The 23,292-nt window shown below is 59.2% G+C and overlaps 1 protein-coding gene across 3 annotated transcripts in view; it reads right to left on the bottom strand.

Moving 5' to 3' along the window:
• LOC114513483 (TRIO and F-actin binding protein) overlaps positions 1–23,292 on the bottom strand; it is a 54,334-nt gene that overhangs the window by 18,381 nt on the left and 12,661 nt on the right. The window contains exons 5-9 of one of the 3 annotated variants that reach the window (XM_036019599.1): positions 19,275–21,684; positions 14,655–14,769; positions 12,810–13,958; positions 10,152–10,229; positions 7,883–8,020 (exon numbers count right to left, since the gene is read on the bottom strand). In XM_036019599.1, the coding sequence (XP_035875492.1) occupies positions 7,883–8,020; positions 10,152–10,229; positions 12,810–13,958; positions 14,655–14,769; positions 19,275–21,684 (3,890 nt within the window). Of the gene's footprint in view, positions 1–3,432; positions 3,625–7,882; positions 8,021–10,151; positions 10,230–12,809; positions 13,959–14,654; positions 14,770–19,274; positions 21,685–23,292 lie in introns of those variants that run through there. The other 2 variants (XM_036019600.1, XM_036019601.1) reach the window with 2 other exon arrangements.

Raw genomic sequence — 23,292 nt, 5'->3', positions numbered from 1 at the left:
CAGTCCCCAGGGGAACCTGCTACACACACACCCACCCACCGTCCCTCCCCCCGTCTGGTTTCTGTGCTGTGGAGACAGTCTCCATGCCCGCCCTCTGGCCCTGAGGAGCTAGGCTTTCTGGGATGGCCCTAAGTGACCAGCCACGGACTTTCAGAGGGTGAGAAAGAGCTCCCCAGCAGGAATGACAGGCTGGGACCCCAGGGCTGCCTGGGAAGTGGGGCCACAGTCGTACCCCCTCCTGGTACCACATGAGCCCATGTGGTAAACGACGTGGGGTCCCAGCCTCCCTGAACTTTCATGAGACCTGAATGTGCCGCCCATGGGAAAGCCCAGGGACCCTCTGGAGGCGGGCACAAACGTGCCGCACACCGTATGAAGCACAAGATGGCACAGCTACTCCGGCAAAGGAGGCAGCCAACTGGAGCTTTCAAACTGCTGGCAGGGGCGGTCCTACGGCCACCTGGGAACCCACCCTGCCAGGGTCAAAGGTCTGATAACCTAAATCTCTGCACCTTCACACAGGCCCTCCAGGCCCCAACCACCTTTGCTCCACCTGCAGGAGGCTCACTTTGTCCTCCTCCTTTTAAAGGAGCACCACCGGCTCCCACAGCCCACCCACCGCCCTCTGGCTACAGGTCTGCACTCCCTCCCGCCCACTTGGACCTCCGGCATGGCCTCCTCCATGCACCCTCTGGCAGAGGGACCCACTCAAAAAGGCCTAGTTGTTACAAGTCTGCTTAACACCTCCGGGGATGGCTCCAGGTGGCGTCAAAACAAAATCCAGTACACGTGAAACTAATATAATAACGTGTGTCAACTGTGATTAAAAATGAAAACGATTTGCACATGGGAAACAAGCAAACGAAATCCAGCTGCCTTAGGATGGCACAAAAGCTGCAGCTCCCCCCTCACAGCCGAGCTTCCCCCCGGCGTTGGGGGCCCCGTGTTTATGTCTCCACACATCCTCACCGACCCCCAACAACCAGGACTTCAGCCCCCTCACATGCCTGTGGACGCTGCTCCACCGGCAGGCAACCCCCCTTGTGCTTTCAGACCCAGCTCAGTCGCCTCCTCTGAGGCCTGTGTCCTAGCACGCACCACGCACGCCGCCCTCCCACAGGCCCTGAGAGGCGTCTGTCGAACCCGTGGTTATGGTGCAAACATCGACTTGTCCTTCACAGGCTCGACCAGAAGCAACTCACAGGCAGGGACACGCACCCTTCACCACCACCACCACTCCCCCACGACCCAGGGCATGTTTGTGGAATCTTATTTTTCTTTTAAGTACCACGCACTGCTCTAGACCACGAAGTCAGCTGTGAACGGGCGATGTGGCCCCTGTCCTGGTGGAAGTCAGGAGACGGACAGACAATAAACAAGTGTACAGGTATATAATTTGATGCCAGGCAGTGGCTGGGGAATGAGGCTTGGGGGCAAGGCTGTCCGCGGCTCAAGCAGAAGGAGGTGGAGCAAGTCGGGGTTCCCCACGCCTCTCAGCATTTCCCCACTCACAGCACCTTTCCCACTGGACCCGTACAGTGCCCTGAGGTTGGGAAGACGGGGCGGGAGGAAGGTACAGCAAGGACATCAGCCTGGAGCAGGCTCGGACCGTCAGTGGTGATCGTCAGCCTCCTCTCTGCTCCAGGCCTTTCACGGCTCCCCAGTAACCCCGACCAAAGCCTAGGCTCCTTCTCCCGGCCTTTGGGCACCCTTTCCGTACCTTCACCATTCCCCAAACATGCTCCCTGTCCCCGCCCCAGCCCATCTCCACCTGACCACGTCCTACAATCACAGGAAGGCTCCTCCCAGGCCCCCACGTGCTGCTTCCAGCAGCCTGACCCTGGCTGAGCACGTGCTTCCCCGGGAGAGGCAACTGTGTACATTTCTTATCTCCCTGCCCCACCAGAGAAGACCTGGGAGAAGAACTGGGAGAATAAGTGAGAGAAGAACCGGGATGGCCCTTGGATACCAACTCAGGCTCAGCCAGGGCCGGCCCAGCTGTATCACCTCTACACCTGGGTGACCTCATCTGTTAGATGGGGAGTTGCCATCAACCTCCGGTGGAGCAACTCCAATAATGCGAAAGCGCCCAGTTCAGGGCCTGGCAGGCACCCCATGGGCAACAGGGCCCCCCTCCCCCTGGCCTGGGGGCACGAGGGCAGGACACTGACTCAGCTCCACCTCCACATCCCTCTTTGCTCACTGGCAGGGCAGGGCAGGGGAGGCTGCTGACGACAGGAAGGGCCAGCTGGGAGGTGGCAGGATGTGTGGAGGCCGAGGAAGTCCAGGCAGCGGCCAGGTCATCATACTCACAGGGGCAGGGCCCTCTCCCCAACCACCACCCCGCCCCCAGCAGCCCAGACCACTTCACTGGCTCCTGGAAAGGGGACAGGCGCCGGCACACCCACACCCCGCCCAGCACCCCTCTCCTCACCAGCTGTCACAGCTCCCCAAGGCACGAGTCAGAAACCAAAAGCAGCCCTGCCCTTCTCTTCGAGCACACCACGGGGCCAGAATGACCCAGAAAGGAGCTACCCCTTTCCCACACTCAGCGTGACCTCGCGCAACTCACCAAAGCCTCTTTGCAAGCCTCGGTTTGTCCCACTGTGAAATGGGGGATGATGGGGAACTCAGCTGTGAGGCGTCATGTAACAGTTAAGGCACAAGTATTGATGGAACTAGGGTAAGGCTCACCCTCAACAGAAATACATACACCGGCCATCGTGTCCCCCACCCGCATTGGCGGGTACCCCACCCAAGGCCCCCCACGCCGCTGCGTCAGGGCAAGCCCGGGAGAGCGTGGTATTCTGCCCTTCCAGAAATCCCAGGATGGGCTCCCTGATAAGGTGGGACGCGGCGACCCCTTCTCACCCACCCAACCTCCCACCAGCCCCCACAGGCGCGGGCGGTCTTCCCAAGCCCAGGTCGGCGAGACCTGTGGGACCCAAAAGGCGCCTCCCTCCGCCCCGGGCGAGCCCCCAGCCCCAGGCCAAGCACATCTGCGCCCCTCCCACGGCCCGGGGCCCGGGGGCCCCAACGGCTCTCGCAGCTTGGGGGAATCAGGTCAGGTCTTCACTAAGAGAACTGGATGAGAGGTGGGAAAGGGCCACTCCAATCGGTCCCTAACTGGTCTCGCGAAAGTGAGAACGAGGCGGGGGGGGGGTGCCCATGACGGGGCTTTCCCATGTACTCGGGGTCACCCGGGCTCCTGGCCCGCAAAGGTGAGGAGTCGGCTGGGGAGAGGTGAGGCAGGACGGCCGGCCCTGGCACTGCGGTCGCCCAGTCTGCCCGCGGACACCTCCCCTGGCCTCCGGGAAGTGAGGAGGGGGTTGCCCAGGAGGGGAGAGGCTGCCCAGGCGGGGAGCGGCTGGGCTCGGCGGTCGCCCTCACTCTGGCCTGAGGCGCGGAGGGGCTGCCCAGGGGGGCACTCACCGTCATGGCGGCGCCCCGGGGTGGCGGGAGCAGGAGGCAGGCGGGTGGAAAGGGCTCTGCGGCCGGGCTCAGCGGCGCGGGAGTCCCGCCACCGCCACCGCCCCTCTCGGCCGCCCGCTGCTGTTCCTCCGGCCCTTCCCTTCCCCGGCGCTGCTCCGGCCCCTTCCATCCGCCCATAAAACTTTTTTTTTTTTTTTCAAACTTCCTGGGAGGACCCGGTTGGGCCAATGGGCGGCGGGGAAGCCAGAACAAACAGCGGCTGGACCATGGACAGGCCAATAGGAGTGCGGAATGGACTCGGGGGCGGGACCTGCCGCTACGGGACAGTCGCGCGAGGGCAGGGCTGGCGGGGCGGGCAGGGCAGGCGGATGGGGGCGGGGAGAAGAGGGGCGGGCGCGCTTCGTTCGCGGCTGCACTGGGCGGAAGCAACTGTCCGGTGTGCAGGTGACTCGCTTCGGCCACCACGCTGCAACGCGGGGTGTGGCCCTCACGTCACCTCTGCTACGGCTCCCCGCCCCAGCCTGAACCTCCGGATGCCGGAGTTGGATGGGGACCTGGGCAAAGCACCCAAAACTAACAATTCAGCGGGTCCCACTCCCGGAGCCCTGCTTGTTACCTGTGTAAACGACCTTCGTCCTCACTACAGACTTGACAGAAAAAGTGTACTCGTCCCAATTTTACAAATGAGAAAACAGAGGCTCAGAGAGGTGAGCCGACTTGCTCCAGGTCACACACTAAGAAGAAACAGCACTGGTGGAACGTAGTCTTCCCCCAAAGTGGGCCTTCTGTAAGTGCCCGCTCCTGTACGCGGGCACTTACGGACCTCGTTTTGGGTTCCTGCGTGTGGGCGTGCACCCGGTTCTCCCGTTCCCAGAGCATCTGGCAGTTTTTAGGACGCCTTTGGTCGGCGGGAGCTCATCTGAGCCCTGAAGTCGAGGAGGGCCCTTTGGAGGAATTTGTTGCTAAATGCATGTAGCAGTTTGTGTGGCATTGTGGCTCAAACCCTGTTACCTTAAGCAAGGCCCTTTCTTACCAGTAACCTCTCTGCCTCAACTTCACCCTCTGTTAAATGGGATAATGCTCTTGTCTCATGGGGTCGCTGTAAGGCAGAATTTGTTGTGTTGCCCCTCCTTTTCCCCCCCTCTAAAATCAATAAGCATATCCTCAGGTGAGGATTAAAAAATAAATAAATAAAAGGTTGGGTAGTGTGATTCCACCACTTTAAAAAAAAAGAATTACATGTGAATTTACCGTATTTTTTGAACTATAAGATGTATTCCCCCCCAATTTGGGAGGAAATGGGGGTGTGTCTTATAGTCTGAATGTAGCTTACCTGGCTAATAATGTAAATTACTAGTAATGTGGTTTACATTTACATTAGTGAAATATTTTGTTATTTATGTTATTACATATTTTACCACATTTTTTGCTTCAAAATTTTTTTTTCCTATTTTCCTCCTGTAAAACCTAGGTGTGTCTTATGGTCCTAAAAGTACGGTAAGTAAAATACACAGAACGCCCCACTCATCCCTAGCTAGGTACCCTTCGGTAGAACAGCAGCAGGGCTTGCAATAATCACCATTCCAATTATTTTGCCATCTCAGTTTGGGGGTCAAAAATCATTGCCATCGTAATTTTAATGACTACGACCTTTTCACAGATAAAGAAATGGAGGCCCCGGGAGCTGATGTTCTTTCCCAGTTTTCCCACCAGGAGTCTCTCCTCCACCCTGAGAAATGAGGCCAGCGATACGCCCACCTTCTCCTGGATGCTGGCCTTTTGGCACAGCATTTGATTCTGAACAACCAGGAGACATCACCTACCACCCGTGCCTTGCCCAGTGGCCTGGGTGTCTGACCACCTCCTTACAGGTTTCCCGGCCCCTGGGACTCCATTTCCAGTGCCCTCAGCCCAGGGACCAGACTACCCCCCCCCCCCCCGCTCAAAGTCCCACACTCCCCTGCGCTAGTGGATCAACTCCCTTTGCTTGTTCTGAGCAGTCTGCGTCCATCATAATCTGGCCCCTGCCTGCTGTCCTCCGCCATCATACACACTCATTTTACACGCTGGTACACAACGCTGGGCTGCTGGCAGTGCCCAGAACAAGCCAGGTCCTGTGTACTTCGGATGCGTTGCACATGCTCTTCTCTGTGTGTCTGGGACCCTTCCTTTCCTGGTCTCACTGCCCCCCCCCAACACATGCTCACGCACATGCACACGCACACACACAGACACGCTTCGTCTCTCCCCCTCCCCTCCCTCTAAATGTTTGCCTGGAAAATTTCTCCTCGCTCTTCAAGTCTCAGTCCAAAGGAAACCGAAGTGCCCTCAGCCCAGAGTTACAATGTCCTTGTCTAACGCTCCCTGCATCAGCTTCCCGCCCGGTGCTCCCTGCATCTGTACATTCCCCCACTAACGTGATAGCCACACTGTGTTCTAGCCTGTCATGTGTCAGCATTGTCACCAAACTGTGAGTTCCTGTGGGCAGGGATGGAGTGTTTTGGTCTCTGTCTCAGCGCCTCGGCCCACAGTAGGTCCTTAGCAAACACTGATCAAATGAATGAAGGCACAAATGAAGGAATGCCTGCCTTACCACCCCTTGCCCTGGTAGGACGGGGATGGCACAGGCTCGGGGACCCAGGAGTGAGCTGTTGAACGACACCAAGTTTTGGGGTTATTCAGTCCTGAGCTGTCCCTCTACCGAGGAGAACGATGTAGGCTCACAGAAGGGGGACAACGGCCCAAAGCCCCACGAGTCAGTGCGGAGACGGAACTCAAGCCCAGGTTTCCTGGCTCTTGACCTTGGACTAATTTCACTATCCAATCAAGAGATGTTTGAAGCCGCTTTAAGTAACTGTCTGGGAAGCTCCACTGGCAGATCTGTCCCTCAGCTCCTGACTGTCCTCATTCCTGGATGACAGAACCACTGTACACCCACCAGGCCTCAGTTGCCACGTCTGTCTCCTGGAGAAAGTGTGTGGGGACCCTCAGGCCTGCGGGGAGGGCCCGGGGAGATCCACGTGCACAGAGGTGGGGGCAGGGCACGAGGTCAGCTGGAGCAGGGTCGCAATCTCCACTCTGCCCCTTGTGCAACCTGGAGTGGTGATTTTTCCCTCTCTGAGTTCCATTCCCTTGCCTGTGACACGGACAGCGTGAACCGTATCTGACAGACCTGCTGGTGAGCATTAAAGCAACGAGGCCCGTCATGCACCGAACACAACTGAGCACATAGTAGGTGCACAATGTTGTAATTTGCCGTGTATAATGCACACGTGTTGGGCAAGTTTTTGAGAGAAAAATAAGGACGCGCATCATATATGGGAATTAGTACTGAAAACATGGATGCACATTATACACGGCAAAATATGTCAGTGCTGGTTAGTGGCAGGAGCAGCCTTATCCCGGAGTCCTTCCCCCATTTCTCTCCAACTGGGGACGCAGCCTGCCCCTTCCTGCTGGACCTGCTCCATGTTGGTAAGGTACACTGCAGTTCCTGCCCAGGTAACTGTTTTTCTCCATACCCTCTCACCTTGATTTCCAAAAGGCAGCAAAGAGGAGATTAGGACGTGGATGGGAAAGGTAGTATTTGGACACGCCTTGCCCCATCACGCCTCTGTGCATCCTCATCTCCCTGAGGCCCCCCTGGGGCCCTGAGTGTCTCCATGGACTTTTCCCCACTGGACAGATGCGGCGACTGAGGCTCCGTGAGTTCAGCCGCAGCCACTCACTCCCTCGTCTAGGAACAAGGAGAGTCACCGAGAGGCTCCTCTGAACCCTAGCTTTCTGACCGCGGGCAAGTCACCTGACCTCTCCAAGCCTTCGTCCCCTCATTTGTAACATGGGGGTACTGTCTCCAGCCTCGGGCTGGACTCAGAGCCAGCATGAGGCTGAGAGGCAGCCCGTCACTGTCACCGAGAGAAGAGACCCCAGGAGCCAGCCCCTTCTCTCTCGGTGGCGAAGGGGGCAGGGAGAAGCAAGTCACAGCTGCCTCCCCTCGCTGCCCTGGAGGAAACCCCGAACCGGAGGCCTGAGTGTTTACAGGCCTCTCCGGGCAGGGACGGGTTACGTAACGCCAGATGTTTGTGCAACTGGCTCAGGCCCAGGGCAGAGACACACTTTGCAATCCCAGAGCCCCTCGCAGGGCCCTCCTTCCTCTCCCCCCACCCCCCGCCCCCAACCTGGCTCCCCTTGGCCCCGTTGCTGACTGGGAGCTTTTGGCTGTGAGGGCTATTCAGCCACCCCTCACCTGGGAAGTGAGCAATCCCACGCACTTGCAGGGGCCCTGGGGAGCTCAGGACTCTGCCCTTATCTCCTTTCTCCTGTGGGCACCCCCCCGCCCCCCATCCCTCCCTCTCAGCCTCTGCTCTCTCTTCTCGATTAACACCAGCCTCCTCCCTCTCTTCCCCCTCTCCCCACCCTCATCCCTCCCACCACACTGGAACCAGCCTACCCTTCGCCAACTGAGGACCCCCAGGGACAGCAGGAACGGATTGAACAGCGTGGGCCGGTCCCCGGGCATCCGCCATGAGGTCACCAGTCGGCCCTTGAGCGGGCTCCCAGCCTTGCCCTCCGCTGGCCTCTCGTCTGCCTGTCAAACAGGGTCCAGCGTTGGCCCGCAGGTCCCTCCGGTGGGGTGGGGATGACAGCAGCCTCCCCTGCCCGTTCTGCCTGCCCACCTCGGAGGCCCAGGGTTCCCTGTTCTCTTCTCCCGGGACTGCTGAGAACAGGGCTTGTCACCTTTTCCACCCGACACGGTGTTTGCCTGACGAGGCTCCGGGGGCCAGGCACCCAGGGGGCCTGCACTTCGCCGCCCCGACCTCAAACCCCAGGTGGCCAGCAGGAGGGGGTGTACGCCTCAGCCCACATGGGGTTTTCAGGTTACTTTGCATTTGGTCCCAATGTTAACTAATGAAGGGATTTAACCTATGACTACATATTTCTAAATTCTCTTGAAATATCTAAAGATGGGGGACCCTCTTCCCCATAGCAAGAACCCGCTGGAGCCAGAGGGTCACACAAGCCCCACCCCTTCGGTCCCAAGTCCCTGACCTGCCTACTCTCCTCAGCTTTGTGAGAGGAAGGACTCAGAGACTCCTGCAGCCCCCTGTCCTCGCGTCCTGGGCAGAGCCCCCGGAGTGCCCCCTTCGGAGGAAACAGGCCCCAGCGAAGCAGAAGCATTTGCCGAAGTCGCAGAGCAGGCGGAAGTCAGACAGAGCCCGGGTGCCCCGACCCTCCGGAATCCAGAGGGTCACTGCAGGCAGAACGTGAAGCACCAAGCACAGGTCCCGGAGCGCTTTGGGGAAAGGCTGCCCCACCTGCCACCAAGTCCCCATCACAGCCCTGGCCACTAGACTGTGACCTCCATGCATGCCGCTGCTCTGATCCACCTGTGCCCACACCCGGGCATGCAGAAGGCGCTCGCTAAGTGCACGTGAAAGAATGACTGAGGCTATTATCAATTCTGTCGAGTCCGGGCTGCCTCGGGGAGGACTGAGAGGCTGCCCGTGTTGCTGGGATGGGCCCATTTTGTGGAGATCACAGGGGACCCTTGTATTGCTATTTCCTCTTTGTTCACAAAACTCTGGCCCCAGGAAATATGAAGAAATAACCCAAAAAGAGGAAGCGCAAAGTTGCCAGAGCCCCTGTGAGAGCTGGAAGTACCTTCGGTGACCTGTCCCCCAGCCCCTCCCCGTTTCCCCATGGGAAAACGGGCCCACCAAGAGCTCTGAACGCTGCTGCTACTGCTTTGCAAGGCCACGCAGGGCATCGGGCAGGGCCAGGCAACGGCAAAGGGAAGCAGAGAGAGCGCCGGATGGGGGTCCTGAGCCCCAGATCCAGTCCGAGTTCAGCCGCCAGCTGTGTGGCCTAGGACAACACGCCTGCCCTTGTTTTCTCATGGGCACAGTGAGGGGGGCTGGGCAGAGTCCCCCCAGCTCCGACTAGCAGCGCAGCCAGAGCCGGGGTTCCGGGCTGCCAGACAGACACCCCATCAGGCTTCTCAGGAGGCGGCGCAGGGGACAGCAGAACAGCAGGGCGAGGAAAGGGTAGCCCCAAGCAGCCTGTTTCCTCCTCCTGCTGCCCTGGGCCCTGAGCTCTGACCTCACCTCTCTGGAGGCTGAGGGCGAGGAGAACAGTCGGGCTGGCAGGTCAGGGGGAGGGGCAGGACCGAGCGGTGCATTCCAGCGGCAGCCAGGCCCCTGCTGGGAGCAGCGGCCTCAGCGGGCCCTGCCCCTGCACATATCTGTCCGCCCCCAGGACCCTGGAGACCTCCAGACCCGGCTGACCCGCATTTCTCGGCCCCTGCCAGTGCTGCTCTGGCCCCAGCTCCTGGAAGCTCTACCCTTTCTCCCAGCCTGGCCAGCCCTCCAGGACCAGAAGGACCTTGCCAACAGGGACCGTGGGGGCCAAACCGCTATTTGCCAGAGGGAGGCATTCTAGCTTACCTTTCCAGGGCATTCTAGCAAGAGCAGAGCCCTGGGCTCTGACCTCAGGGCCATCCAACCACCCAGGTCCCCGAACGGAAGAAGGTGGCTCTGCTATCCAGCTCCACCTGAGCCCCTGTTCTCAGGGCCCCGCCCCACACACAGCTGACCCCATTGCAGAGCCCACCTTGGCCTGGATGACCCCGGAGCTCATCTGAAGACCTCAGCCCACATCCAGCCTCATTTCCCGCCCCTCCCCCGCCCCTCCGCATGTGCCCACACCCAAGACCCAACTACCGAGTCTGCCCGCCTCTGGTCGGTCAGCGAGTCTTGGCCTCCTCTTGACGCTGACTCCTCAGGCTCCTCTGGGTGGAACTGGAGACAAGAAAGAACGCAGCTCAGCCCAGGTTATCTATCCCCCAGCTTCCGTCCCTCTGTCTACCTTCTCGTCCGTCCACTCATGACGCATCTGAGATCCAGCGTCCACAGGTCCGTGTATCTCTGCCACCATCCAGCACCCGTCCTGCCTTGTCCACGCACCCATCCGTCCGACACCCATCCTCCCGTTTACACAGCCGTCCTCTGCTCGTCATCTCCCCTCCGTCCTACACCCACGTGCCCTTCCTCAGTCCACCCAAGAGCCATTCACCCACCACCCAGCTACCTGTCCTCCCACCGTTCAGTCCCCGTCTGTCACCCATATTCCACATTTACCTGTCCTTGCAACATCCATCCATCCATCCATCCACCCCCCCATCCATCATCAAGCAACGCCCATCTATCCAACATTCATTATGTTTCATTCATCACCATGCATCTATCCATCTGCCCATCTGTCAACCACTCAACGTCTATTTATTAGTTGTCCAGCATCTAACCCCCATCCATCACCCATTCACACATCCATCATCAGTGATTTATCCATCATCTACTGACTGACCCACCCCATCTTTTATCAGTTTCTCACACGCACTTAAGCCTCCACGTATTCACCCATCAACCATCCACTGAGCTGAGCTCCTCCGCTGGACCAGCCCTGGGCGGGGGGCCATGGGTCCGGAATAAAGTAGGCAAAGCTCCTGCCCCCGTGAGCCCAGGTTTCTTGTGGGGCAGTGACAACCAAGTATGAGCAGATAAAGGGCAGCAGAAGCGCCAAGCCCAGGAGGGAGACATCGCCAACCTGGGGAAAGCGTCTCAGAACAGGGCACCTGATCTAAGCCTTGAACAAGCAACAGGCGTTTAGTGAGTGAAGAGGGAAAGGAAGAGTGCCCTGGCCAACGGGCACAGCACGCACAAAGGCAGGGAGGTGGGCTCACAGAGCTCACCTAGTTGTGCAGCCCACGCAGCACAACTAGAGGGCAGATCTGGGATGGAAGGAAGTCAGGGGGCCTTGAGTGCCACGCCAAGGATTTCCACAGAGGGTGAGCTGCTGGAGCCCCAGCAGGACCCAGTGGACGTTTCGCTGTCACCTGCGGAAATGCCCTGACCACATGCTGCTCCCGCCCCTCCCCAGTCACCATCTCCTATCCTCCCAGGGACCCCCGAGCCTACTGTGGAGTAACTCTAGTAACTCTAGCTGAAGAATCTCTCTGCCCTCCCATCTTCCCCGTGACCCGGCATCCCAGAGTCCACCGGGACACAGCACCGCACCTTCCCGGGCTGCCCCTGATCCACCTGCCTCCCCAACAGGCCTGACAGCGGATTCTTGTGTGGGGCCTCCCAAATCCCACTTTCGTCCTGAGGGCAGAACCAAGCTGGCTTCTCCCTGTGTCTCTGGTGTCTGTACACTGAGTTGGTTAGAGGAGAAACGGATAAACAAATTCAGGGGTGGGAGCTCCCCAGTCCTGCCATGGGCTCTGAGGCCTCCCAACAAGAAGGGTTAAACACCAGGGCTTTGGAGCCTGCACTGTGATCTCTCTTCTCATGACTTATACAGGCGGGCATGACCCCTGGCTAATGTCTAAATGGTCTGAGCCTTGCACATGGCATAGCGTGGAAAGCTCCCAGACCAGGGCCTGGCACACATGAACCCTCCAGGTCAGATGGACAAGCAGGAGCCTCGCATCACCCCCGGGGGTACCTGTCAGGAAAGGAGTAGGTCAGTGTCCAAACCCATGAGCTGCATTCCTGGGAGCTGAGGCAGCTGCAGGGCTCTGGCCTCCCGGACCCGCGCCACTCCTCGCCTTCACATAAAATGCTCCAGACAGCACCAGGGCCCCGCGGACTCTGTGACCCTGCCCCAGGCCAAGACGGCAGGGAAGGGACTTGGAGGGCACCCACTACATGCCAGGCATTGCGCTTATGTTGCACATGGGTCCTCATTTAAGCCACCTGTCTCAGCAGCCAACTCAACCCAATGAGCAAATGCAGCCTCTTCCCCGTGCCTGGTAAAGACCAGAGTGGGGGAAGGGAGGCTGTCCCGGATCGTGAGGAGCCTGGAATCCGGCATGGGGAGGGGACAGGACCACACTGGCTGCGGTCCCAGCCAAGGTCAGGTAGGAGCCACAAAGGCAACGCAAACCAGGTATCGTGGGGCTGGGAGAGGAGGAGGCCTTGGCCACAGCATCTTGCTGAGGCCTCAGGGTGGTCTGCACTGAGCAGACCTGGGGTCCACCCCTGCCCCATCATTAACTAGCCACGTAATCTTGGGCAAGTGGCTTAACCTCTCTGTCTCAGTTTTCTTATATGTAAATTAACAGTGCTTTTCTCATGAGGTTGCTATGGAAATTAAATGGGGAAAATGCCCATAAGACACTCTGACCAGGGCTCAGCACCTAGTAAGTGCTCACAGAAGTCCTGGTGGTTATTGCTGATGTCCATTTGGGTGGCTGGGAAAGGTTGTGCTCAGAAGGGAGGGCTGGGGCTGAGCTTGGAGGCCGTGCAGGAGCCGACAGGAAGCCTAAGGACCCTCGTCTGGGGTGAGGCTGCCCCTCGGAAGGGAGACTGACTTACCTCCTCCCACTCTGATGAGCTGGGGCGCGCTGCAGGAATCCTGCTCCCCAGCTGGCCCGGCTCCCCCAGACTAGCCATGGTTGAGGTCTCCGGTCCGCTTGTCACTTTGGTCTTTGGCCACTGGGTGGAGATGCAGGCAGGGCTGGGTGGCTGGGCCAAGCTCTGGGACCATTGCCCAGGGCCGAGTCCATTGACTAGGGTGGCCTCCGCCCCGCCTTCAGGTTGGCTGTGTCTCTCTCGTTCCAGGGCATCCTTTGTGCCTGGGGAACCCGGCTCTGGCCCTGACGCTGTGGCTGGGCCACCCCAGTGTCCAGCTGGGTCCTTTCGGGGCAGCTGGGCCCGCAGGAGCTCCAGGAGGCCTTCCAAATCCAGCCTTGGAAGACGGGAAGCAAGCGTTGGCTCCTCCGCGTGGGCCCAGGCCCCTTCTCTGGGTAACCCGAGCAGGCTCACCAAGTCCCTCCAGTCAAGCTCGAGTCGCCTCTCGGGGCCGTGCGGGTGTGCGCAGATCCCCTCAGTTCCCCGGCCCACGGCAGTGGCTGCCTCAGGCCTCCAGGAGTTCGAGAACTCTGCTGGGCCTTCCCTGGAGCTCTCTGGAGGGCTCACCGGCTGCTGAGGGGGACCGAACAGCTGCTGCAGGCTGCCCCAGCCCCTCTGAGCTGGCCTGTCGGGGGTCTTCTGCAGCCCGTTACCGGGGGGCTCCTCCCAGGCCTCTGGCTGCCCCCTATGGCACGGGGGGCCACCCGGCTGCCCCCAGCTCTCCTCAGACTCCCTGAGCGGGCCCCTCCGTGTTCCCTCCGGACCTCCAGCAGCACCCCGGCCGGGCTCCCCAAGTTCCTGCCAGCCCCCCAGGCCTGGGCCCTCGTCCTGGCTGCTCCAGCCTCTCTCCGGGTGTCTGTGCGGGCACCGGGATCCTGGCAGCTCCTCCTGACTCTGCCACCCGCCCAGAGGCTGTCTCGGGCCCGCCCGGCCACTCTCCGGACGTTTCTCTGTTCGAGGCTGCCGCTCAGAGGTCCTGGCTGATGTCCTTGGGGGCGGCGAGGACCCCTGGAGCCGCCGGTCCCCCTCAGGTCGCCTCTGGGGGCTCCTGGGAGGAGGGGGCTCCGCTCGGCTCCTCCGGGCTGGTTCTGCCTGCTTCACGTGGGGCGTGGTTACCTGAGGATGAGGTGAGGCGTGGGTGAGGCTCCAGAGCCCTGACTGGGTGGGCTCCGCGGAGGAGCACAGGACACTGGGGTCTTAGCCAGGCCTCGGGGAGAGGCGAGCCGCGTCCTCACGGCTCAAGCAGGTCACAAAGTGCCTAGCGTCTCCGCACGCCCCCCCGGGGTCGTCTGCTCTCCCCTCTCACCCCGCCCGCCTCCTCAGTTCCAGAAACAGACCCGCGGAGAGCTGCTCACGTTCCCGGCTTCCCCCTCCCCCGGCCCGAGATATTGATTCCAACCTGGGCTATCAGGTGCCCGAATTTCCACCACCAACGCTCCATTCCACTGGCTCAGACCTTGCCCTCTAAGAGTTTCTTTAAAAACAGAAACCCCCACCTTGGAAGAGACGGCCCTTAGTGCCAGACTGCTCTGTCCAAGGCTTTCCCCGAAAACTCAAGACAGCAGCTACCTCATGAAGGAAGGGAACAGGGCCGAAGGGCCATCTTCAAAGGAGTAATTTGGGGTCTGTCTCAATTTTTGCCAAGAACCGCCGGCTCTTTGGGAGAGGGGAAAGCTGGACACCCATGACTGGGGCTCTGACCCTTTCGTAAAGGACCTCCCTTCCCAGGACCCCTACCTGGCACCTGGGGGAAGAAAAAGCAGTGGCTTGCCCCTTGGGGTGCAGGGCCCAGGGCAGGCTGGCAGTGCTCACCTCCCTGCTGAGGGCAGGGCTGGACTGTCTTCGGAGAAGCTGGCTCTGACCTTGGCCGGGCCGCTGTGACCGCCCCTCGTCCCGCGCCTGGAAGGCCCCCGGTGCCTCGGACTTCCTATGAGCAAATGCAGCCGCTCCTCTGAGGGCCTTTGGGACTGCCCCGCTCCCAGCACCCACCTCTTCTACTCCCACCCCCATGGGAGGAGACGGGGGAGATCCAGACACCCACAGCTGAAGGCCCTAAGGGAGGGGTGAGCCCCTTGGGGCTGCAGTACCCCCGTCTGAAAAACGGTGGTGGCCAGCACCGCCCACCCGCCTCTCGGGGCTGTGTTGGGCACTAAACGGGAAAAGGGGGGAGCAGCGGCGGGGGCTCAGCCCTGGCTGCCTCACTCGGCACTTCCTGCCGCCACCCGCCAGCAGCCCGCCTCTCAACCCCAGACAAAGGTTACACTGGCCTTTGTGGGAACTAAGATTTATTGAGCACCTACTGGCTACCGGGCACTGCACACTCGATCACGATGGCGAACATTTATTGAGCGCTTCGTGTGCTCCAGGTGCCAAGCGCTCGCCGCCCGTCTCCTGTCATCTCACACCGCCCGAGAGGCGGAGGAAGGAGATGCGAAATGTTACATGCCCCACAGTCCGTTCTTTCTGCCTTCTTTCTGTCCACACGGCAAGTTCTGGACTTCCCGGGCCCACCTTTCCGCCCCTTAGTAGTAACTGACAGGGCTCCTGCACCCGGCCATGACAACCGTGGGCCGCCCGGCCATTGGGAACAGCTCGGCAAGATCAGAACGAAGAAACGTTCTCTCTCCCTATGCAGCTCCAGGAAGGCCGGCGTCAACTGTCCATAACGCCAGTGGCATTTCTGAGACGCCGGGGTTTCGGGCATGGTTGCCATGTCCGACAAAGATCACCTCTCAGCTGTAAAAAGTCCCTAGTTCTACTACTTAGTTGTTGCACGTCATCATTGGAAGGCATGGTTATTGATATTTAACACGACATCTCTGTGGCACGTAAGAACACCAAACACATGTAAGGGGTCAAAACAAAAGAACTGACCACTGCACTGAATATCTAGTCCACAGGGTCTGAGAGTCCGGCTCCAACTAAACTGACAAATGCCGTACCTGGCGTGGCTCAGTGGATTGAGTGCCAGCCTGCGAACCAAAGGGTCGCCAGTTCAATTCCCAGTCAGGGCACATGCCTGGGTTGCGGGCCAGGTCCTCAGTAGGGGGTGCACAAGAGGCAACCACACATTGATGTTTCTTTCTCCCTCTCTTTCTCCCTCCCATCCCCTCTCTCTGCAAATCAATAAATGAAATCTTTAAAAATAAATTGACAAATGGAGCTGTATCTCTGCTGGCTGAACTGAACCGGCAGAAGCCTGAAGAAAGCTGCCCGGGGCTGAGCCTTGGCCGAGCCAGCAATGCAGGAAGGAAGAGGAACCCCCACTCAGGTCTGCGAGGGGGCTGTGCCGGGCAGTCCGCCCCCGCTTGGGAGCCACGCTGGGACGCCACGGAGGCTTGGGGGGCGCAGACAAATGATGGGCTCGGGGTCTGTTTTGTCCACAGCTTTTACCAATGTCATTAGAACCAGGTCCCTAAAGTAACTGGAGCTTCTAGCAGTTCTTAGCAGCCGACTCGCAGGGAACCCAAGCTTCCCCCTGCAGTAAATAACCGTCTCTAAGGTTGAGGGCTGCCTGATCAGGTTCAACTTTTAATCTCACTCGAAGTGAGAGAGCTCCCTTGCTCCGTGAGATCTGAGGCCTTAGAGGGTGCTTCCCCCGGAACCAGCGTGTAGCAGCCTCTGTGCAGCGGCGGCCCCACGGGTGGCTAGGTGGGGAGGGCACCGCGGCCACAGTGGGGCCGTCTCCGCGTGGGCAGCGAGGCACATGGGTGTTCTCTCTCGAGTGAGTGCATTTCCCCCCACACACTACACCTCGCTCAGTGCCTCCTGAGAAGCCCCCCTCCACGTGGAACTGAGAAGGAGGAACGAAGGACTCAGGCAGAATCTGAGGCGCCGACAGAGACCCGGGCTTTCTGACACTGAAGCAATAGCATCCTCGGGCCACCGGTTCCTGGAGGCCGGTGTGGCTGCACCAAGGGTGACAAAGAAAGTGACTTGCCTTTGGGAGCTCAGAGGGGCTCTTCCACCACCACAAAGTATTCAAGGACAAAGCTGTCAAGTCTAGCCAATTCCATGAAGGCTCTTTTGAATTCAAGAGATGATGAGGTGCTTATATGATTATAAGAGATTCCAAAGGCATCCAGGGGTGGGAAATGAAGATATCAAGCCAAAATCCCTAACCCTTTCATGTGGCAGCCCTTCGAGGAAAAGTGTCCAGGCTCGGTCAGGGTCAGGCTTGGACAGAGCAGGTGCGTGGTACGTGCGTGTCGAGAGAGATGGAAGGACGGGACAGTGTGGCTCCGGAGCCACCCACTCCTACATTTCAGGCTTCCGGACACTCACGTGAGTTTCAAGATTTCACTCCCAGAGGACACATGGTTTTCTACTTAGAAACAGTGCCACACAACAGGAGACAATTTAATGATTCAGTAGAGTTATAAAACCTTGGTTGAAAGGTAAATAATCTATTTCACCAAGATATACACATTACATATATGCCATTTTTATGTATCAGTTATACTTCAATAAAGCTAGAAAAGATAGGTAACCTATTTCAAAGAGATAAAATAAATGAATAATGTAAAAACAATTAAGTGATTAATAAAAGTATAAACAAATTCCAGGCTTCTATGATAAACCTTTATCTCTCTAAAAGTTACTCCAGTAAGAAAAAGAAAGAATGAACTACTGGCTTAAAGACCTCAGCGTCCCCGCCGAGTTCCCAGATGGAGCGCAAGCACGCAGACGGAAGCCTGCCTAGAAACAGGAGCCACGGGAAGGCAAAGACAAGGGGGTTTCCAGGGCAGTGGAACGATTCTGTACGGCACCGCAATGGCGGACACATGTCGTTACACATTGGTCCAAACCCACAGGAGGCACAACACCAAGAGTGAACCCGAGCGTGAACTGTGGACTTTGGGTGACAATGATGTCAGTACAGGTTTGAGGTTTGCAACAAGTGTGCCCCTCGGGCCGGGGGGTGAGGACAGTGAGGAGAGGCTGTGCGTGGGGGCGGGGAGCAGACGGTATGGGAATTCTCTCTACTTTCCACTCAGTTATGCTATGGAACCTAAAACTGCTCTAAAAACTAGTGTTTTGTTTTGTTTTTTAATTTCAAAAAAGGCAAAGAAAGAGCCCTGGCTGGTGTCGCTCAATGGATTGAGTGCTGGTTTGTGAACCAAAGTGTCCCAGGTTCGATTCCCAGCCAGGGTACATGCCTGGGTTGCAGGCCATAACCCCCAGCAACCGCACATTGATGTTTCTCTCTCTCTCTCTCTCTCTCTCTCTTTCTCCCTCCCTTCCCTCTCTGAAAATAAATAAATAAAAATCTTTAAAAAAAACGTAAAGGCAAAGAAAGAATTATATTAATAGTGGAGCCCACAGACATTGTCACCTGGGTGGGAAATGGATTGAATCTGCTGGAAAGGAAGTGTGAGGAATCACAGAAAAGGTTTCTCATGCAGATGCTAATCTAAGCAGAAATGCTGCCGAGGGGACAACAGACAGAGGAATTCTGGATGCAAAATATTACCCACTTTTCAGGGGGATGGAAACATTCTAAAATTAGGTCGCGGGCATGGCTGTGCAACCTAGTCCTGGCAAATCCACTACAATTCATTGCGCACGGGAAGTTCTGAGACTTCCATGCCTACTTGTTTGTTGTTCTCTGGACCCTAACGAATGGAGTTCCAGGCCTGAGACCGAAAACCCCTGAGGCTGGAACCGCTGGAGAAAGGAATCTCAGCCAGATGGGGTGGGGGCCGGGGGAGTCTCCTGCCCTCGGCTGTAGATGGCAGATGCTCTGCTGAGTCCCAAACCGCCTGTGCGAACTGCGTCACTGACCAGGGAGACGCTCAGGGTCCTTGCACCCCAGGCCGTGTTGTCACCATGTCCCAGGAAAGTGACCTTTCACCCCTAGAAAGTCTGTGATTCTGAGTTGTCTCGATGAAAGTAACGGCTCTGGCCATATGCTTTAAATGGACACCTCTGTTTTCTGAAAGGCATGCGTGCCCGGGACGTTTCTTTGTTAAGGAAGAAAAAAAATCACAGGCCCTTTCTTCTCCCTCCTGTAAGGAGGGAAAAATATAAAACAAACCTGTGACTCTGGACCAAATGAAGGGTTTGAGAGTTTAGTCTGGTTTTAATTATTATCCTAATGTTCTAATTTTACAGATGAGGACATTGAGGCTCAGGGTAGGTTAAATCACTTTACCAGGTCACGAAGGAGAGGAGTGGCTTTGACCCAGGACTTGAGCCCCGCCTGCCAGACCCTGGTCTTTGCTCTTCCCCACAGGGCTATGCACGACATCACTTCATCGTCACAAAAGACTCGGAGCATGGGGAGAAGAGAGACGAAGTGGCTAGCCCACGGTCGCCCCGCCAGTCAGCGGCAGCACGGGGGTCTGACCGCTTGCCGTCTGGCAACCTAAGCCTTTGCCCTGCTGCCGAGCCTCCTCCCCAGCCCACCTGGCTGACCCCGCCCTGGCTCACCTGCGCTCTTGCCCGAATAGGCGCTCCACCTCTGCGCGGCCAGGGCTGCGGGTTCGGCCCCCGTTGCTGCACTGGGGCCCCGGCTCCCTCTGTGCCAGCCTCCTGGGTGGGGGCAGGTCGGCCAGCATGGTGTACTCCTCCCTCTCCAAGTTGTGCCTGGTCTCCCCGGGGGGTGCTGAGCCCCGGGAGCCCCCTGAGCTGCCTGGCGGGGGTGAGGGTGCCAGGAGCGCTAAGTCACTGGGCGGGTGGCGGGGTGGGGAGGAGGCTCGCGGTGCGTCCCGGTACCCGATGCAGACCTGGGGGGGCAGCACTGGGGAGCCGTGCTGAGAGTCGGTGGAGGGGGCCAGGCTCTCCATACTAGCCCCAGGGGGGTCCTGAAAGAAGAGGGAGGGCTCAGGGGCCTGGCGCGGTGGGGAAGAGAAGGAAGGTGCATCCCGGTGTCCAATGCACACGGGGGCAGGGAAGTGGGGGGGCTCATGCAGAGAGTCCGTGGAGGGGACGAGGCTCTCGGTGCTGGCCCGGGGGAAATCCTGGAACAAGAGGGAGGGCTCAGGGGCCTGGCGCGGTGGGGAGGAGGCCCGGGGTGCATCTCGGTACCCAATGCACACAGGTGGGGGGAACTGAGGAGGCTCATGCTGGGGGGACTGGTTCTCAGCATCTGATGTGTCTGGGAGGAAGGGGAAGGGGTCAAAGTGGGTGTAGCGAGGGGGTGAGGAGGCCCGAGGGGCATCCCGGTGTCCAATGCACACCGCCGGGGGGATGTACGGGGGTTCGTGGCGGGTAGATTCGCCCTCAGAAGCATGGGGGTCTGGGAAGAAGGGGAACGGGTCATGCTGCAAAAAGCGAGGAGGCGAAGAGGCTCGGGGGGCATCCCGGTGCCCGATGCACACAGAACACGGAGGCTGGGAGGAGTCGAAAGAGGTCTGGGATGCCCCGCGGGTGGTGAGGTGCAGAGGCGAGGACGTCCGGGAGGCCCCGTGGTGGCCCGGGTTGTGGGAAGAGGAGGCGGCCCGGGTTGGTGAGCTGTGCTGGGCAGGGCCGGAGGAGGACTGGGGTGAGTCACGCTGAGCTGGTCTGGAGGGCGATGAGGTCTGAGGCCTGTCACCTTGGGTTGGCCGAAGGGCAACGGACGCCCAGGGAACCTCGCTCTGCTTGGAGCGAGATGGGGAGGAGGTTCTCGGGCCGTCACTCTGGGTCGGCCGGAGGGGGAAGGAGGCCCAGGGAATGTCTTTGTTGGTACGATGGGGAGACGAGTTCCTGGGATTGTTCCGCTGACTGGAGCGATGGGAGGGTGATGGCCCAGGGTTGTTCTGTGGGGCGCAGCACTGAGGGGAGGAGCTCCCGGGCTTGTCCCGCCGAGAGGAAGACGGCTGTGGGCTGTCCCGTTGGGTAGAAGAGGCTCTGGGGGTGTTTTGCTGAACACAAGCAGCTCTGGGGTTCTCCCGCTGGCCGGTTCGGCTGGGAGAGGAGCCTCTGGGGTTGTTCCGTTGGGCACAGGACGTTCTAGAGTTTTCTCGCTGGCTGGTTCGGTTGAGAGAAGAGGTTCTAGGGTTCTCTCGCTGGGTCGTTCGGTTGGGAGAGGAGCCTCTGGGGTTGTCCCGTGGGGCACAGGGTGTTCTGGGGTTCTCTCGCTGGCTGGTTCGGTTGGGAGAGGAGCCTCTGGGGTTGTCCCGCGGGGCACAGGGTGTTCTGGGGTTCTCTCGCTGGCTGGTTCGGTTGGGAGAGGAGGTTCTGGGGTTGTCCCGCTGGGCACAGGAGGTTCTAGAGTTTTCTCGCTGGCTGGTTCGGTTGGGAGAGGAGGTTCTGGGGTTGTCCCGCTGGGCACAGGAGGTTCTAGAGTTCTCTCGCTGGGAGGTTCGGTTCGGAGAGGAAGCTCTGGGGTTGTCCCGCGGGGCACAGGAGGTTCTGGGGTTCTCTCGCTGGCTGGTGCGGCTGGGAGAGGAGCCTCTGGGGTGGTCCTGTTGTGTGGAAGAGGTTCCGGAGGGGTCCTGCTGGGCGGCTCTGGGGGACAAGGAAGTGTGAGGATTGTTCCGCTGCGTGGACGAGGTTCTGGGGCTGTCCCGTTGGGCGGCTCTTGAGGGGGAGGACGCTCGGGGGGTGCTCCGCTGCGTGGAAGAGGTCCTGGAGGTGTCCCGTTGGCTGGACGAGGTTCTGGGGCTGTCCTGTTGGGCTACGTGGGAGGGAGAGGGAGCTCGGGGCGCGTCGGGTTGCGTGGAAGCAGTCTGGACAACGTCCCTCTGGGCGGCGCGGTGCAGCGAGGAAGCTCGGGGGGTGGTACCTCGCGGTCCGCTCTGGGGAGGCGCAGGGGGAGCCTGGGATAGCGCAGACCGGTGCCGCTCCAGGAAGTGCCCACTTTCTCCCCGGAGCTTCGCCCAGTGCTGTCCGGCGCTTCGGCCCCCACCAGCAGCACCTGAAGACGGAAGAGGCAAGTTCACGGTAAGGGGAGGGTGTGCTTTGCAAACTGGGAGGCGCCCCAAGAGGGATGTAAAGGAGTTTCTAGCATCTAGGATTTGGCCACTTCCTCCTTGGGCCTTGGCTCCCTGCCTGCAATTTGGGACCCTGCCACCAGGTGGACGCTGGTGACTGCCTTCGATCAAGCTGGTCACAAAGTGAGGCTCCACCCACCCCACCGCCCAGGTGTTTAAGAGCTAGAAAGCAAGTATTTAGGACAAAGTCCCACCCACTGTCACGCCATTCGCACCAGGGAGGCATCTCATCCCCACGTGGTATCACGTCTCACATCTCACCACACGGGTCTCCCCAGGGCCTGAGGGGCAGGGCGGTGGGATGGGGCCATGAGGTTGCAGGATCTGATTAATGTAAAAGATGGCCCCAGCTGCTATGGGAGGGGGGGGCAGGGCAGGGGCGGAAGGAATGAAGGGGGTCGGGCCGGGGGTCAGGCCGACACAGGAGAGCTGGAGGGCACTCTGACAACAGCACCAGCCAGCGGCAGCAGGGGCTTGGCCAGGGATTCGCGGCAGAGATGGCAAGAGGGTGCCGGACAGGAGGTGTGTCTGAAGGCAGGCTGACTGGAGCTGCTGGTGTCATTGGGTACAAAGGGTGAGGAAGGAAGGAACCGGGATTTGGGGCCGGAGCCATTGGACTAGCGGTGGCGCAGAGCAGACTGCCAGAGAAACGGGGTTGGGGGTTGGGGGGTCAGGGCGCTGGCGGCCTCCGCCCCAGCCTCCTCCTCCCCGTGCCCCCCGCTCCACACGCTCCGTAACCGCAGCTGCCTCTGCACTGGCTGCTCCCTCTGCGTCCGTCTGGACTCGGAGCTCAGCTACAACGTCGCCCCACCCCCACCCAGAGAGGCCCTCCCTGTCCACCTGCCCGCTCTCACAGTGCCCTGTCTTTTTTAAAAATCTTCACCCAAAGATAGGTTCTTATTGATTTTTTAGAGAGAGAGGAAGGTGGTGGGGGAGAAACAGTGATGTGAGAGAGAAACACTGATTGGTTGCCTCCCACAGCGCCCTGACCGGGGACTGAACCCGAAACCTAGGTGTGTGCCCTGACCAGGGATCAAACTGCCACCTTCCGGTATAGATGCTCCAACCAGCTGAGCCACCCGGCCAGGGCCACCCAGCCAGGGCTCCTGCCTTAACGCTCCAAAAAAAAGTCACCGCTCTCTGATCTGGCTTTTCATTTGTTTTCTGACAGCTTCTCCCCGCTGGCATGCCAGCTCCCTAGGGCGGGTCCTGCCCGTCTTCTTCTCTCTGGTTCTCCAGCACTAGGACAGGGCCTGGCACACAGGAGGTGCTTAATAAATACCTATCGAATGAGTGACATGAAGAAGCTGTGTGAAGTATGAGGCGCTACCGTATACGCCAGTGAAGGGGTCAGTGGTACGATGAACTAGATAGAGTCCAGGGTGGAAGTCAAGGCCAGAGGTGTGAGCTCAGGAGACGTTGATGTTTCCAGATAGTACTGAAAGCCAAGTGGCTGAGTTGTCGGGGGAGAGAACAGAAGGGAAACCGGGGCTGGGCTCTGGGGCATCCATGCGTGAAGGTCAGGGAGAAGA

This window comes from Phyllostomus discolor, chromosome 2 (genome assembly GCF_004126475.2).
Source record: "Phyllostomus discolor isolate MPI-MPIP mPhyDis1 chromosome 2, mPhyDis1.pri.v3, whole genome shotgun sequence".
NCBI classification, from domain to species: domain Eukaryota; kingdom Metazoa; phylum Chordata; class Mammalia; order Chiroptera; family Phyllostomidae; genus Phyllostomus; species Phyllostomus discolor.
This window is presented reverse-complemented; position numbering and strand designations above follow the sequence as displayed.